This window comes from Petaurus breviceps, unplaced genomic scaffold (genome assembly GCF_028583685.1).
Source record: "Petaurus breviceps papuanus isolate PSGF00001 unplaced genomic scaffold, PetGlider_PUasm1.0 140, whole genome shotgun sequence".
In the NCBI taxonomy this organism is placed as follows: Eukaryota; Metazoa; Chordata; class Mammalia; order Diprotodontia; family Petauridae; genus Petaurus; species Petaurus breviceps.
The window spans coordinates 38,049,473-38,067,011 of NW_027185698.1; the positions used below are offsets into that span (position 1 = coordinate 38,049,473).

The following is a 17,539-nucleotide window of genomic DNA, read 5'->3' on the forward strand; positions in this document are numbered from 1 at the left end:
AGGCAGTTCCACCTGTCATCTCTACTGGCTATGTGACTCTAGGCAAGTTATTGAACAGTTCACTGCTCACAAATAACAGAAAGGGAGTCTTTCCACATTACTGCCCATCACCTACAGGACCATTGCATAGTCCTTCCCACTGTAATAATCCTCATGAAAAGCAAAGAATGGTCTAGTCACAGTCTAAGTACCCAAGTCATTTCCCCTTATTAGACATCAGTTTCCTTGTCTGAAAAAATGTGAGGGTTAGAACAAATGATCTCTAGAGTTCTCTATATATTAAGTGATAATTGCTAAATGAATTTTCTTAACTTTGCCTCTTCCTTGACTGTTTTAGGGGACTGCCCTGAAATGACTAAAGTGATGACCTATTGTCTCTCCTCTCTCTTTTCTTCTCTTAGTGATTACGGGTTTGAAAGATCAGCACCTTCAAAATCAGAAGCCAAAAAGTGTTTTGCAAACTTCTGGTTTAATCCTGACTTGCCTCCTGAAGATTGTGTGTTGGGGCAGGCATACACCAGCAGCCCAGGGTAAGTGTGGGGTCCTGTGCCTTCTCTGTCTCATACCCAGGGGACAGAACAATCCAGAATAGTCATATGAGTATTGTTAGAGTGAGTTAGTGGAAAGCATCTTGCACTGACTTGAGTTTGAGTCCTGAAAAGGCCATTTATTCACTGGCAGCTCCTCTAGACAAGCCTCAGTTTCTTAATCTGTGAAATGAGAATAAAAATCCCTGCCCTGCCTCCTTCAGGGGACTATTATGGGATGTATGGAAAGTACTATGTAACTATGAAGGGCCAAAGAGCTATGAAATATGCTTCTCAAGGATTGTTAGCATAGCATAAGAAAAAGAGAGCCTATCAGGCAACCTAGATACTAAATTTGATTTTTTTTACTCACTTCCTACCCATGTTACCTTGAAAAAGATCTTTCCATTTTCTGGATTACAGTTTCTAAAATATAAAATAAGAGTGTTAGACTGAATAATCTCAAAGGTGCCCGGTAGTTTGGAATCTTCTGCTCCTTCTTGGGCTATAAAGTTTAGGAGTGAACATTCTTAGCTCTTGGAAGGGAGTACCTGCTATCTATATCTGGCAAAAATCACAGAGTGTCATGGTTGAAAAAGGACATTGGCGATCATCTAACCAAAACTCCACCTGATTCAGAGCTGAAAGCAGCCCTAGAGAAAATTAAATTCAATACCCTGATTTCACCAATAAGGAAACCAGAAGGCGAGTGACTTGCCTAAAGTCACACAGCCAGTAAGTGTCTGAGATGGGATTCTAGTTAAGATATTCCTGACTCTAAATTCAGTCCTCTCTCCACTGAATTAACAGCTGCTTGATTTTTATTTATTAAAATTTTATTTTCCAGTGCTTTCTATGTTCCACCTAGGTGGTGCAATGGATAGAGTGCTGGGTCTGGAGTCAGGAAGACTCATCTTCATGAGTTCAAATCTGGCCTCAGACCTATAGTAACTGAATGATCCTGGGCAAGTCACTTAATCAAGTTTGACTTAGTTTCCCCATGTGTAAAATGAGCTGGAGAAGGAAATGGTAAGTATCTTTGCCAAGAAAAGCCCAAATGGGATCACAAAGAGTCAGACATGACTGAAAAATGATTGAACAACAAAAATACTAGACATTGTAGCCTCAAAAGCAAAGAAGGGAACAGATCTCGGTATCTAAGAGCTTACATTCCATTTTGGGAGACAAGAATGTCATATCAGATCTTTTTTTTTTTTTTGAAGCTTATCTGTGATTTCATTGACATAAGGAATTCTCAGTAAAGATGTACCCTCTATCTACTAATGTGAATTAAAAACAATTCTTCAGTACATAGTCTTAGAGAACAGATTGGGTCATTGAGAGTTTAAATGAGTTGTCCAAGATTACACAGCCAATATATGCCTGAGGCAAAACTTGAACTCAGATCTTCCTCACTCCAGTTGATCTATCTATTATATCAAGTAAATCTTTACATGATAAGGGGGATGAGGGAATGGGGGAGGAGAGACAAATAATGAGGATCAGGAATGGCTTCCTATAGGTCATCTCCACCACATATGGGATGTGATCATCCAACCTCTTGTATTTGACTTCCAGTGATGGAGAGCTCACTACTTTGTAAGGTAACCCATTCTACTTTGGATTAGCTCTAAATGTTAGGAAGTATTTCCCTACCTGGAGTCTAAAACTGTCTTCCTCTAACTTTTATCTGTTGGTCCTGATTCCGCCCTTGAGGATCAAGAAGAATAAATCTAAATCTCTATTCCAAATGAAAAAATTTTGAAAGACAACTGCATTGTCTTTCCCATTAGTTTTCTCTTCTCTAGGCTAATCATCCCCAGGGCTTTCAACTGACTCTCAGATAGCCTGGACCTTAGAGGCAGCCTGGTATGGAGAGTGCTGGAACTGATATCAAGAGACATGCACTTGAATCTTGCTTCATAGATAACCTCAGTTTCCAAGTGCTTTGCAAACCTTAAAACACCATGTAAATGTAAATTGTGATACTTATTCATGGTCTCCAATCACCAGTCAGCCTGGGGTGGATGTATGTCCTTCCCTGGAATCACAGCAGCTTGTGTATCTCCTTCCCCCAAATATAGATTCATCTGTCTCTACTTCCTATTTTACTATTCAGGGACATAGAGTGCTTCTGATGGAGAAAAGGAGGCCTTGAAGTTCCCTATTTTCTCTCTCAGAAGCTTCTCCAGGTACAAAGATGCCTTCCTTTATTTCCTGCCAAACTTCACATGTGCGGCCATTGTCTGGGTCCCATCACTTAAGGAGATGACTCAGGGCAAGAATTTCCTTTGAACTTGACCTGTTTTCTCCTTTCCTGCCTGGCTTCTTATAATATGAAAACCTTGGCAGTATTCCTTTGCTGCTGCTTGTGCAGCTATTAAGAGCACAGTTCCTGCCTTTCTCCCCAGTTCAGACCCCATTTCAAGGAATCCTAATACCCTAGAAACCTTATCATGGAAATCAAAGGCCAATGGAAGCCTATTGACTCTTCCATGGTGATATCTCTTTGCTCATTTCCTCTTCTCTGGCCCAATGCCTAACCCTGCAAACTCACCTTCATACTACCTGCTTCAGTTAGAATCAGGGACAAGGGTTCAAGTCTTGGTCTTGCCACTATGTGATGTTGGCAAAATCGGACTGATTGATATCTAGATACCTAGCTAAATAGGTAAGTAAACAGACAGGCAGGTAGAAAGACAGGTGATTTTTTCTTCCCTTACGTCCACTATCCAAAAACCCCATTTGTTTTTTGGACGAAGATGCTGAAGGTAATTTCCTTCCCCGGCTCATTTTACAAATGAGGAACTGAGGCAAACCTGATTTGGCACAGAAAATAAGTGTCTGAGGCCAGATTTGAGCTCACAAAGATGAGTCTTCTTGACTCTAGGCCCAGCACTCTACCCACTGTGCTGCCTAGCTGCCTCTAGATAAAAGATGGACAGATAATTGGATAGGTAGGTAGAGTGAGCAAGTGTTTACATACCATCTAGCACTGGCCCATCAGATAGAGTGCTGGGCCTAACATCAGGAAGACCTGAATTCATATCCAGCTTCAGACACATACTTGACCCCAAGTAAGTCATTTAAACTCTGTCTGACTCAGTTTCCTCAACTATAAAATGGGGATAATAACAGCTCTATGTCACAGATTGTTGTGAGGATCAAATGGGATAAGTTTGCAAACCACTTAGCTGAGTGCCTGGCGCATAGTAGGACTATATAAATATTTATTTCCTTCCCAGCCCCTTGATCCTTGTTTATCATGTGATACTGGTATTGTGCAAAGTGCTAGGGGTACAAACAAATATAAGAGAGTCCCTGCCCACGTGAAACTTAAATTCTGCTAAGGGAAGACAACATATAAAGGGAAGGTGGAGAGTGTGAGGGGGGGATATATATACCTCACATTGCATGATTTAGAACTAGTGGTAAATTAAGTGGAGACTTGGTTATAAGCAAAATAAGAAAATGCTCACAGCTCACCAAGAGACCTGGTCATTCCTAGGATAGAATCCAAGTTTCAGGTGGGGAAAGAGAAAAGAGGAAATTATGTGTGATACCATTATCTGTAGAAATCACCTCTCTAGGTTTCTGTTTCCTTAAATATAAAATGGGGGAGGGCTTGAGACTAAATTTGTAAGGTCCCTTCCAACCCTAGTGACACTACAAGCATCCTAAATCATCTGGGACAGCCTCCTATTTTGCAGATGAAGAAACTCAGGATCCAGAGGAGGGGAAATGACTTGTCCAAGGTCTAACAATCAGTGAGTGGAGGCTTCTGATTCTCAGGCTTTCCACTACCCCAGAACTTCCATTTTTTTCTGTCTCCCACATTATTATTTGAATTTTTTTTGAAGTGAGGTTATTTTAAAATATCTCTTATTTTCACTCAGCTGCAACCTAAGTAGTAACTAAATATTGAAAAGAGAGGAACCCAAGAGGAGAATAGAAAATAAGTTTTCATATCTAGAGAAAAACCCTGAATGACATTTGTTCTGATAATGTGAGTGACACGTGGTATCCTACCATTTGCTGCTTTGGAAGACAGGGGGCCAGGCTTTTTTTCTTTTTTTACAATTCCAATTGCATGTAAAAACAGTTTTTAACATTAATTTTAAAAAATTGTTCTGAATTCTCTACCTCCCTTCCCTTCTCCCTAATTGAGAAGGCAAGCAAGTTGATATAGATTATACATGTGCAGTCATGCAAAACATATTTCCATGTTAGTCATTTTGTGAAAGAAAACTCTGAACAAAAAAAAAGCAAAATAGAGATAATTTAAATATGTATGCTTTGATTTGCATTCAGACTCCATCAGTTCTTTCTCTGGAGGTATATAGCATTTTCATCATAAGTCCTTTGGAATTGTCTGAGATATCTGTGTTGCTAAGAATAGCTAAGTCATTCACAGCTGATTATCATACAATATTATTGTTACAGGGTACACTGTCTTCAGGTTCTGCTTACTTCACTTTATATCAGTTCATATAAGTCTTCCCAGGTTTTTTTGAAAGCATCCTGCTAGTAACTTCTAACTCTTTGTGACCCCATTTGGGTTTTTCTTAGCAAAGGCACTGAAGAGGTTTGCCATTTCCTTCTCTAGCTCATTTTACAAATGAGGAAACTGAGTCAAGAAGGGTTAACACAGAGTCACTTAGTTAGAAAGTGTCTGAGGCTGGACTTGAACTTAGAAAATGATTCTTACTAATTCCAGGCCCAGCACTCTATCTAATGCACCACCTGGCTGTCCTCGTCATTTCTTATAGCACAATAGTATTCCATCAGGGCAGCTAGGTGGTATAGTGGATAGAACACTGGAATAGTACTGCCCTTATAATGATGAAGTTCTGAAGAGTTACAAGTATCAAATTCCCATATAGGAATGCAAATAGTTTAACCTTATTGAATCCCTTATAATTTCCCTTTCCTATTTACTTTTTTATGTTTCTCTCAAGTCTTGTATTTGAAAATCAAATATTCTACTCAGCTCTGGTCTTTTCATCAGGAATGTTTGAAAGTTCTCTATTTCATTAAATGTCATTTTTCTCCCCATATAACTATACTCGATTTTGTTGGGTAGATGGTTCTTGGCTGTAATCCTAACTCCTTTGCCTTCCAGAATATCATATTCAGAGCCCTTCAATCTTTTCTTGTAGTAACTGCTAAATCTTGTGTTATCCTGACTGTGACTCTGTAGTATTTGAATTGTTTCTTTCTAGCTGCTTGCAATATGTTCTCCTTGACCTAGGAGCCTTGGAACTTGGCTATAATACTCCTGGGAGTTTTCATTTTGGGATCTCTTGCAGAAGGAGATCAATGATTTCTTTCAATTACTAATTTACCCTCTGGCTTAAAGATACAAGAGCAGTTTTTCTTGATAATTTCTTGAAAGATAATGTCAAGGCTCTTTTTTTTTTTATCATGGCTTTCAGATCAGTTGTTTTCCCAATGAGATATTTCACATTTTCTTCTATTTTTTTCTTATTTTGATTTTGTTTTATTGTTTCTCAGTGTCTCATAGAGTCATTAGCTTTCACTTGCCCAATTCTAATTTTTAAGGAAGTAATTTTTAGTGAACTTTTGTACCTCTTTTTCCACTTGAGCAATTCTGCTTTTTAGGAATTTTTTTTCAGTGAATGTTTGTACATCTTTTTTTTTCCAATTTGACCAATTTTGCTTTCTAAGGAATTCTTCTCCTCAGTGGACTTTGTGCCTCTTTTACCATTTGGCCTATTCTGCTTTTTAAGGTGTTATTTTCTTCAGTATTTGTTATTCCTCCTTTAGCAAACTGTTGACTTTTTTCATGATTATCTTGCATCATTCTCATTTGTTTTCGCAATTTTTCATCTACCTCTCTTATTTGATTTTTAAAATCCTTTGTGAGCTCTTCTATGAATTCTTTTTGGGCCTGAGACCAATTCACATTTTTTTTATTTAAGGCTTTAAATGTAACTTTTTTGACATTGTTCTCTTTTAAGTTTGTATTTTGATCTTCCTTCTCATCTTAGTACTTTTCTATCAGTTTTTTTGTTGTTATTTACTCATTTTTACTTTTAGCTTTATGTTAAAGTTGGACTCTGGTCCCACGGTAGAAGGGGTACTGTCTAAGTCTTCAGGTTTGTTTTTGTTTTTCCTGTTGTATTTTCAGAGCTGGTTCTGGGTACCTGTAAGTTTTTATTTCTTCTACAGTGGTATGATCTAAGGAGAAATGTGACCGCTGCTCTCTTGGCTTGCACTCTGCTCTATGAGTGACTATAAGCACTCTTTTCTGCCCTGAAACTATGACTAGGGTCCCCACTCCCCTGAAGCTGAGCCCTCTGCTGGGTTGGTGCTCCTTTTTTCCCAAACTTATGTATAGGCAATGTAACCGAGTCATTCTGAGACCTGTGCTGGACTGCACTCCATTCTCACCCCCATGAAACAGACCTTTCTTGTCAACTTTCTAAGTTGTCTTGGGCACCCCATCCTTTTGTTAATTCTGCAGCTCCAGAATTCATTTTTAGGTATTCAATTAAACTTGTTTGGAGGGAAATTTAGGAGAGGTCTGGCAAGTGACTGCTTTTATTCTGCCATCTTGGTTCCATCCCACAAGACCAGCCTGTGACCTGTCAAAATCAGGAAATAAGAATCAACTTGTTTGATTTATTACATGGCAAAAGGTCTTCTTTTCTCAGGTGACTGGTAGTTCTAATATTATCTGAATATGGTAACCTATCAGAAGTTGACTCTGGAGCCAGATTCAGATTTCATCTCTGACACAGGCTGCCTGAGTGACCTTAACCTCTCTGGGGCTCAGTTTCCACAACAGTAAAATGAGTGAGCTGGTTTTGAGGTTCCTTTGAGCTGTGAATCAATTATGGTATTTTTGAAATGTGCTCTTTTGAATGTTAAAAACTAAAAATAAATATTTTTAATGTGCTGTTTTGTAAATTTTTATTACTCCCCCCCAAACAGTACCAAAATAAAATATGTCTTTGTGTCATTGATGTCTCAGTACTATACTGATAAGCTTTACATTATTTACAGAAAAAATGCCTCATTTCATAGAGTTTTAGAGCAGGAGTGTACATTACAACAAATTAAATGGAATATCAGAGCTGAGTCAGTTTTTTAATCAGTCAGCCAGTCAACAAACCATTAATAAGCACCTATTATGTGCCAGGTACTGTACTAAGCACTAAGAATACAAAAAGAGGCAAAAGACAAGCCCTATCCTCAAGGAGAATAAATCTTAAAATATAAAAATGTCAGAATCAGATGCAGCCTGAGGATACCTTCTAGTCTAACATTCATATCAAAGAGGAAATGTAGGCTCAGAGAGTAGTGACTGGCCCAAGGTCATACTTAGACATTGGCACAGGTAAGACTTGAACCTAGGTCCCCCATCTTCCAATCCAGACCTCCCAGCCATCCCCACTATAATGCTGCTTCATCAAGTAACAAAGACAGTTGCTAAGTATTCTCTCTTGATTACAGTGAGGTTTTTAGTCCCCTGACAATTAAAACCTATGTTTTTACTATAGGAATATGGACAGTCATGTTCTACTCTACAGAAACATCACTATCCCCTTGTCAAGGGGTTAGGAGGGTGAAAAAGAGAGACTTTGGGGCAGAGTTGAGAGGTGATTAGATTTGGATTAGAGGACCTGTGACTTCATCTCTGCATCTTGAACCACCATGGGAAAATGACCTTACCTTTGAGAGCTTCATCTGAGAAGTAGATGGTGATATTGAAATTGTCCACCTCACAGGCTGTGAGGGTTTAGTGAAATCTTATATGTGAAACCACTCTGTACCCTGGAGGGGCTATTAAGGTAATGGGCAAGTGATTTCAAGCCTTCATTTGGTGATCCATCCAAAGTTTTTCCTGTTATTTCGGAGAACATTCTGAAATTCTTTTTTAAATTAAATTTTATGTTTATTTTTAGTTTATATCATTCATTTCCAAAGATTTTGAGTTACAAATTTTCTCCCCATCTCTCCCCCACCCACCACCCCAAAACAGTCACCCCACTGTATACCCCTTCCCCCAAACTGCTCTGTCCTATATCTTCCACCATTCCTCCTCCAACTTTCCTGTAAGGCAAGATGAATCTCCATACCCCAGTGCCTGTACATCTTATTTCCCAGTTGCATGTAAAAAAAGGAATAATATATTTTTTAACATTTGATTTTAGAACTTTGAATTCAAGATTCTTCCCCTTCCTCCCTCATCACCCACCCCTTCTGGGAAGACAAGCAAGTCAATATAGGCTGTACATGTGTAGGTATGCAAAACATTTCCATAGTGGTTATATTGTGAAAGATTGACTCTATTTCCCTCCCTCCTATCCTGCCCCCAACTTGTTCTATTCTTTACTTTGACCCTGTCCCTTTTCAAAAGTGTGTGCTTCCAACTTCCCTCTCCCCCCAACCTGTCCTCCCTTCCATCATTCCCCCCTCTCATCTCCTTCTCCCCTACTCTCCTGTAGGGTGAGATACCCTATTTACTGTGTATGTCATTCCCTCCCTAAGCCAAATTCAATGAGAGTAAGGTTGACCCATTTCCTTTTGCCTTCCTGTTCTTCCCCTCCATTGTAAGTTTTCCCTTTCCTCTTCTATATGAGATAATTTACCCCATTCTGTCTCTCCCCATCTCCTCTCATTATAGTCCTCTCTCATCTCTCAATTTCCCCTTTTAAGTATCATCACTTCCTATTCAATTGGCCCTGTGCCCTCACTCTATGTATACCTGTACACATATATACACAAACTCACATATGTATTCATATGCCCATATACTCTCCTATATAGACATATGTATGTATGTATAATTTATATTCCCTTCAACTATTCTCATACTGAGAAAAGTTTCCTAAGTTACAATTATCATTTTTCCATGTAAGAATGTAAATACTTCAACTTGGATAAGTTCCTTATGATTTCTTTTCCCTGTTTACTTTCTCATGCTTCTCTTGCTTCTTGTACCTGAATGTCAAATTTTCTATTCACTTCTGGTTTTTTCATAAAGAATGCTTGAAAGTCCTCTATTTCATTGAATGACCATATTTTCCCCTGAAATATGATACTCAGTTTTGCTGGGCAGGTGATTTTTGGTTTTTATCCTAGCTCCTTTGACCTCTAGAATATCATATTCCAAGCCCTTTGTTCCCTCAATATAGATGCTGCCATATCCTGTGTTATCCTTATTGTGTTTCCACAATATTCGAATTGTTTCTTCTTGGCTGCTTGTAATATTTTCTCTTTCATCTGGGAACTCTGAAACCTGGCTATAATATTCCTAGGAATTTTCTTTTGGGGATCTTTTTTAAGCGGTGATTGGTGGATTTTTTCAACCTCTATTTTGTCCTCTGGTTCTAAAACATCAGAGCAATTTTCCTTGAGAATGTCTTGGAGAATAATTTCTAGGTTCTTCTTTTGATCATGGCTTTCAGGTAGTCCGATAATTTTTAAATCATCTGTCCTGAATCTATTTTCCAAGTCAGTGGTTTTTCCAATGAGATATTTCACATTTCCTTCTATTTTTTTCATTTGTTCAAATCTGTTTAATAGTATCTTGATTTCTCTTAAAGTCACTAGCTTCCATTTGCTCCAATCTAATTCTGAAGGTTTTTTGAGGCTCTTTTGCCATTTAAGTTAGTCCACTTTTTAAGGTGTTATTTTCTTTACTCAGGTTGTTGACTTTCTTTTCATGATTTTCTTGCATTGTTCTCATTTCTCTTCCCAATTTTTCCTTCACTTCTCTTTTTTCTCTTCCCAATTTTTCCTCCACTTCTCTTATTTGGTTTTCAAAATCCTTCTTGAGCTCCTCTATGGCCTGTAATCAGTTCATATTTTTCTTGGAAGCTTTTGGTGCAGGAGTTCTGACTTCATTTTCTTTCCTCCTATTCTATGTTTTGATCCTTTTTTGTCCTCCAATAAAGGAATCCAAAGTCTGATTGCTGTGCTTTCTTTGCTTCCTTTGCTTGCTCATGTTGCCACTCAATTACTTGACTTTTGAGCTTTTTGCCACAGTAGAACTCTGTTTCCAGAGAGGAGAGCTTTGTCCCAAATTGCTGGCATTTTCACAGCTGCCAGAGTTATCAGTTGGGTGCCCTCTCTGAAGCCTCCACCAGCTCTGGCACCTGGTCACCCACCCCAGGACCTCCACCCTAGACAGCATTCCAGATCCAAGCAGGTTAAAGCAAGAGCAATTACCCCTCAGAATTGTTGCTTGTTCCCTCTATAATCTGCAGGCAAGGAGCTCTGAAGCAGTCATGCGGTGGCAGCGGTTGTGCCTCAACCACTGCTCCCTCTGTGCGCAGTGGCTGAACCGCATTCCTGGACCCCTTGTTCCCACAAAGTCCACACTGAACTCTCACTTTGTCTTTGGCATTTATGGGTTGATGATTCTGGAAACCACCACAGCTGCTGGTGATCTACTCTCCCAATGTCCCTCCAGCCAGGGTTGGTCGGGCTGCCCTGAGGCTAAAACCTCAGACTGACATGAGGCCGGGGTCTGCTTCCAGCATGTTGTGATGGCCCCTTCCTGCCAGCCTGCTGGGCTGTCTTCACCAGGAGGTTTGTTTCTCTGTCACTTTGTAGCCCTGAAGTTTGTTAAGAGTCATTTTATATATTTGAGGTGGTTATGGGGGGGGAGGGGAGGGCGTAGGGAGTTTTCCTGCTTCTATGCCACCATCTTGGCTCCTCCCCCTGTTCTGAAATTCTTAAAGAAATCCTCCAAACAGGAACAAAATTCAAGTGATTTTTTTTTATTTTTTGCTTTTCATAGGGGCAATTGAGGTTAAGTAACTTGTCCTAGGTCACACTGCTAGTAACTGTTAAGTATCTGAGGCCAGATTTGAACTCAGATCCTCCTGACTCCAGGGCCAGTGCTCTATTCACTGTGCCACCTAGCTGCCCCTCAAGTGATTTTTTTAAAAAATTAATTATAACATCATAGAAAGAAGAGACTTCAGAGGCCATTGGATCTAACCCTCTCATTTTGCCGATGAGGAAACTAAGGGATTAAGTGATTTTCCCAGGGTCACACAGCTAATAAATCTCTCAGGTAGAATTTGAACCCAGATGTTCCTGACTCCAAGTGTAGTACCCTATTCTCTATGCAATATGGTCTCCAATTTAAAGAATAATATGCCTTTTAGAAGTCAACAGCATCATCAGCCACAGGATCATAGATTTAGGTCTGAAAGTAACCCTAATGGTCATCTGGTCCAAACTCTTATATTATAGATGATGAAACTAAAGCCCAGAGATACTAAATGAATTGCCCAGTTCATACAAATGATAAGTGGCAAAACCAGAATTCAAACTCAGATCTTGGGATGCTGAATTCAAATGCCAAGTTTAGCCTTCCTTCCACTATGCTCCACTACTTTATTTATTCAGTCAGCCACTCAGCACGGGCTTCATGAATACTTCCAGTGTTCAGAATTGTGTCCTAGGTCCTGGGAGAAATCTGGAGGAGAATGAGATCCAGACCCCAAGGGCTAATTAATAATAATTTTCTATTGTTATAATTATATTGATATTCTGGGTTAAAGAATGCTTTCACATCCATTATCTGAGGCTACCAGGTCCCAGAAGGTTAGACAGGATCTGGGGTCACGAAGCTCTCAGCCTCTGTTTTATCATCTGTAAAATTGGGTTATAATGACATTAACTTGACAGGGTTGTTATTATGATCAAGATAACATATTCTAGTACTTTGTGAACCTTATAAAGTTGATAAAGATATACATTTATTGATATAAATTAGAATTAGTTAAAACAATTAAATTATAATTAAATATATTACATGTCAATTTAATGCTAATGAATTTGATTTAAATATGTTTATATCAATTATAATCATTATGATCTCATGTGATCTTCATAACAACTTTGTGAAGTAGGCAGGGAGGAGATTCTTGTCCCCAGAGTTTGTGCTATGCTGCTGTAGACATTATTAATTCTATTACCAGAATCCTTTATTACTAATGAGGCATAGTTTGGTTTAGAAGATAGAAACCCAGGGCAGCTAGATGGCATAGCAAATAGAGCACCAGCCCTGGAGTCAGGAGGATCTAAGTTCAAATCCAGCCTCAGACACTTAACACTTACTAGCTATGTGACCTTGGACAGGTTGCTTAACCCCAATTGCCTTGCCTTCCCCCCCTTTTAGAGACCTTCCCTTAAAGTCATGATGACCTGGGTTCAAGTCTTATCTTTGCAATATTCTGGCTGTGTAACTCTAGGCAAGTCATTTAATCTTTCAGTCCCAGGAAACTCTAAGAACCATTGCTTATCTACATTGGTAAAGTGAGTTTACTCACTAGGGATCTCTCAACATTGATGATGATGAAGTCATAGCCTTGGAAAAAAATTTATATTAAAACTCATGTTTATTCATAAGTGAGCTTTTATTCAGTGCCTACTGTGTGCCCACACTGTGCTAAGTCTGTTTTAAGTATTTTGGTTTACAAGTCAATTTACATAATTCTCATTTGATCCTCCCTCCAAGCTGCAGAACACCATTCTTTTTCTCCTTATTTTCTAGATGAGGGAATGGAGAGTCAGAGAGTTATGGTACGGTGACTTTCCCAAGTCACACAGCAAGTACATGCCCAAGCTAGAGCTCAAACAGAGTCCTTCTGACTCTGGGCCCAAGGCTCTTTCCACTTAAGCCACAGTTATCTCTGCAAGTACCTCCCTCTCATCTGCCATAGGTATCGGAAAGTGGTGTCTAATGTCTGTGAAGGTGGTGTGGACCTGCAGCGGTATGTGTTTCAGCATCAGTGTCCCCTGACAGCCCCCAGAGGATTGCAAGTCAGCATCAAAGGAGAGACAGTTGCTGTGAAGCCAGGAGAGGACGTCACGTTTGTGGTCAGACAGGAGCAGGTAAGTGAGCTGTTATGTTAAGCCTTCCTGTGGTGCTCCTGGAGGTTAGAATAATGATGTGGCTCACCTTTGAACTCTCCAGTGTTCCTAGCAGTCTGGCTGCCAAGAAAAATATGTAAGGACTCCCTCGCAGCTTGAGGGTCCAGCTTTTCATTCAAGTGGGACCAAAGTCAAGTCACAACATTTGGCTGAAGATTCAGTTTCTTAATCCCATTCAACAAACATGTATTAACCACCTGCTGTGTGCAAGGCTTTGTGGTGGTCACAGATGACGTGGCACAGATTGTACCTTCTAAGTATCTCCCATCTTAATAGATAATTAGCACAATACAAGAGAGAATATGATAGCAACAAGGGAGAGACCCAGCCCAAGTGCTCTAAGAAAACTGAATGAAAGAAAGCTCACTTTTAAAGTTAGAGCAAGGAGAGAGACAGAGAAACCTTGTGAAAGGAGATGAGAATTCTGGAAGGAAGTGAGAATTCTGGGAATACCTGAAAATAACGACTAATAAGAGTTGACCTTTGTCCAGTACTTAATGGTTACAAAACATTGTGTTGCATGACTCCTTCGTGCTCACGACACCCCCATGAGGTAGACAATGAAAGTTCTATCACCTCCACTTTATATGTGGGAAAACTAAGGCATGAAAAAGCAAGGTGCCTTGTTTAATAAATGGAAGAGGTAGGATGCCAGCCCATGCCTTCTGACTGCAAAGTCAATATTCTTTTTGTTGTACCAAAGAAAGCTACTTAGAAAGAGATACAGAATGGAACAGTAGAAAGAGTGCTGGGTTTTGAATCAGAGGACCTGGGTTCAAATCCTGGACTGCTACTTCTTACCTAAATAACCTTAGGCAGATCCACATAATCACTTGGAGTCTCAGTTTCCTCATCTGAAAAATGATGAGTTTGGACTAAATGCTCTCTCAGTTCCCTTTGATCACTAAATCAGTATCCTAGGATCTTCCAGGACCTGACATCACTCTCATTATAGTAGCATAGATTTTAAAAATGTCTGCGCTTCAGCATTAAAGGAGGGTGCTAGTAGAAGAGTAAAGCCTATATGTTTAATTGTATACTTACATTTTTCTTATTTCAAAATAGGTTGACAAGCATTTATTAAGTAGCTTCTATGTACCAAACACTGTGCTAAGTGATAAGAATACAAAGAAAAGGGGAAAAATCCCAGTCTCTGCTGTTACAGAGCTCACATTCTTTTGGGGAAAAAAAAACATTCACAGTGCTGCATACAAACAAGACATATACAGGGCACACTGAAGAAAATCACAGAGGGAAGGTGCTAGGATTAAAGGAAATCAGCAAAGACTAATTGAAGAAGGTGGGGCATTAGCTGAGACCTGATAGAAGCCAGAGATGAGGAAGAAGAGCCTTCCAGGCATGGGGGCAGCCTGGGAAAATGACACTGTGGAGTTGGGAGATGGATTATCTTATATGTAGTACATTAAGGAAGCTCGAGTTTCACAAGTTTGGTATCAAAGATATAGCACATATCTGAGAGGGAGAGGGAACCTCTATCCATAATAACATAGTAGATCTCCATTGAGAAGCAGTATGTTATAGCCAGCCTTGAAGACAGGAAGACCTGAGCTAAGTCCAATCCTGACATATACTAACTATATGACCCTGGTAAGTCACATGATATCTCAGAGACCTAGGCAGCAACTGTAAGTTTCAAAGGTGATGCTGACCTGCCTTGGAGAGTTTCCTCACTTGGGAGTTCATTATACAAAATGAAAACACAGGTCCAATCTTTATCCCTCTCCCTATTCCCTGATTACTCTGATGTTGCTGGAGAGAAATGGCAGGGTTATTTTCTTATTATACATAGACGTGTTCAGTTCCTTTCATTCTTCATCATTGTGATTCTATCAAGGAACCGATATAACCTATTTTCAGGGGGATTGGACCTATATTTTGAATGAACTGGTATTTTTATTCTTCTACTTTCAAATACTCTGGAGTCCCACCTATCACTTTCATTGCCATGGGCAGCTGCCAAAATATATCTCTGGCTAGTAATGATAAAAGAGAAAGATTTCCATAATGTAGTAGAAATAATGCTTGATTCCTAGTCAGGACTTTGAATGCTGACTCTGCAATTGGCTACCTATGTGACCTATGGCAAGTCATTTCACCTCAAAAGATCTCAGAGTAGAGAGGGGTTTTGGAGGCTATAGAGCCCAGGAAGGAGAGTCTCTTCTACTCTGCTTCAACAAGTGTTCAACCATCCTTAACAACTCAGGTGATGAGGTTCTTATTATCTCCTAAGGCACTAATTGACATTCCACTCCTGGAGAGTTCTCATTATTAAGTTTTTCCTTGCATTTATAATGATAACATTAAAAAAATTAATTTAATTGAAATTCAATGATAGCATTTAAGTAGTGTTTTAAGGTCTGCAAAATGCATTGTGTTTGTTGTCTCATTTGGTCCTCAAAAGAACCCTGTAAGGGGGTGGGAGGTGGGGTGCTATTATCATTCCCATTTTACAGATGAGGAAACTAAGAGTCAGAGGGTCAACTGATTCACTCAGGATCACATTAAAGTTAGTTTCTGAAGCAGGATTTGAATGCAGATCTTCCTGGCTTCAAATCCAGAAGCCTATGTCTTGTGTGACCTAACAGCCTAAATGAATTCTGTTTAGCCATACACTGTAGATCTAGAAACAATGGGCATAAATTGGGAGAAGACAGATTTCTGCTCAATATTAAAAGGTACCCAGCAATCAACACTGTCCAAAAAGGAAATGGGGCTTGCTCTGTGGATGGAACTCATACCCTGTCGCTGGAGACCTTCTAATGGGTGCTAGATGAATGCTTGTCATGTATGGCATAGAGATGACTTTTTTTTAATGAAGTGGTTGGATTAGGTGACCTCAGAGCTAGCATTCCATGTTTCCTGCTCCAGCTTCCTTTGATACCATGTCTACCATGTTAGGATTCTCTGAAAGCATCTCCAATGTTATCTGACACCATAGGCTATGTTCAGTTACAGCATATTCTTTAAGAGCAGTCATGTCCCTAGAATTAATGGGGAGTTCCCTAACATCCTCCAGGTTTTGGTCCGAGAATAAAGGACTTGTATATCCCATAGCAAACAATAAACTTTTTCCGTTGGTTTTTACCTCTTACATCAAACTAAGAGAAATGTACAAGAAACACAACGATTTGCTGCCACCTATAGACTGGAATGAGTATCAGACTGCCCGTGCCACAAGAGAAACTGAAGTCAGGTTTAATGCTGAAACTCACAGGCTTCTAAGAGGGTTTGAATGTGAGGAGTGACTGCTCCCAGTGAAGGGATGACCTGCCCTCCCACTGCTTCTTCTGAGTGGCTGCACTACTGCCCAAAGAAAGACAAGAAATATGTCCTTGGATGTAGTAAAACCATCCTGATACTGATACTACCAAGTACCCATGCTTCTTGTGGAAGGGAGAACACAGACAAATTGTAAGGAGAACCTAGGTAAACAAGGAACCTGAAAAATCCACTGTGCCAGAGAGTAGATTCGGTTAGTTCTTATTGCCATGAATGATAATAATAAACTATTTATGTAGCTCTTTGAGGTTTACAAATTATATACATATATTGAATCATTTCATCCTAACAGGCTTATAAGTGCTATAAATAATATTCTCATTTTGTAGGCTTAGAGACAACCCATTCCTTGAGGACAGGGACCATATTTGTTTATTATTATTATTAATTGTTATGATTTTCTTTATATCTCTGACACAATGAAGAATCTGGTATATAGTAAGCACTTAATAAATGTTTATTGGTGTTGATGATAGAGGAGAACAAAAGAAGGGAAAGAGGGAAGGAGAGAGGATGGACATGCCCAGAATCATATATAGTCAGGGAGGTAGAATTCACATCAATCAATCAACAGAGTACCTACTGTGTTCTGTGATGTTCTAGACATTGGGAGTGAACATTAAGACAAATGTGAAATAAACCCTACCTTTGAGGTTCTTATAATCTGGGGAGGCAGCATATTAAGATAGGATAGATAGATCAATCGATAGAGAGAGATAGATAGACAGACAGATAGACAGAGATAGATAGATAGATAGATAGATAGATAGATAGATAGATAGATAGATAGA

At 39.4% G+C, this 17,539-nt stretch overlaps 1 protein-coding gene across 3 annotated transcripts in view; it reads left to right on the forward strand.

Moving 5' to 3' along the window:
- SORCS2 (sortilin related VPS10 domain containing receptor 2) overlaps positions 1-17,539 on the forward strand; it is a 1,276,597-nt gene that overhangs the window by 1,202,309 nt on the left and 56,749 nt on the right. For all 3 annotated transcript variants that reach the window (XM_069070295.1, XM_069070289.1, XM_069070305.1), the window contains exons 17-18: positions 402-530; positions 13,238-13,409. In XM_069070295.1, the coding sequence (XP_068926396.1) occupies positions 402-530; positions 13,238-13,409 (301 nt within the window). The remainder of the gene's footprint in view (positions 1-401; positions 531-13,237; positions 13,410-17,539) is intronic.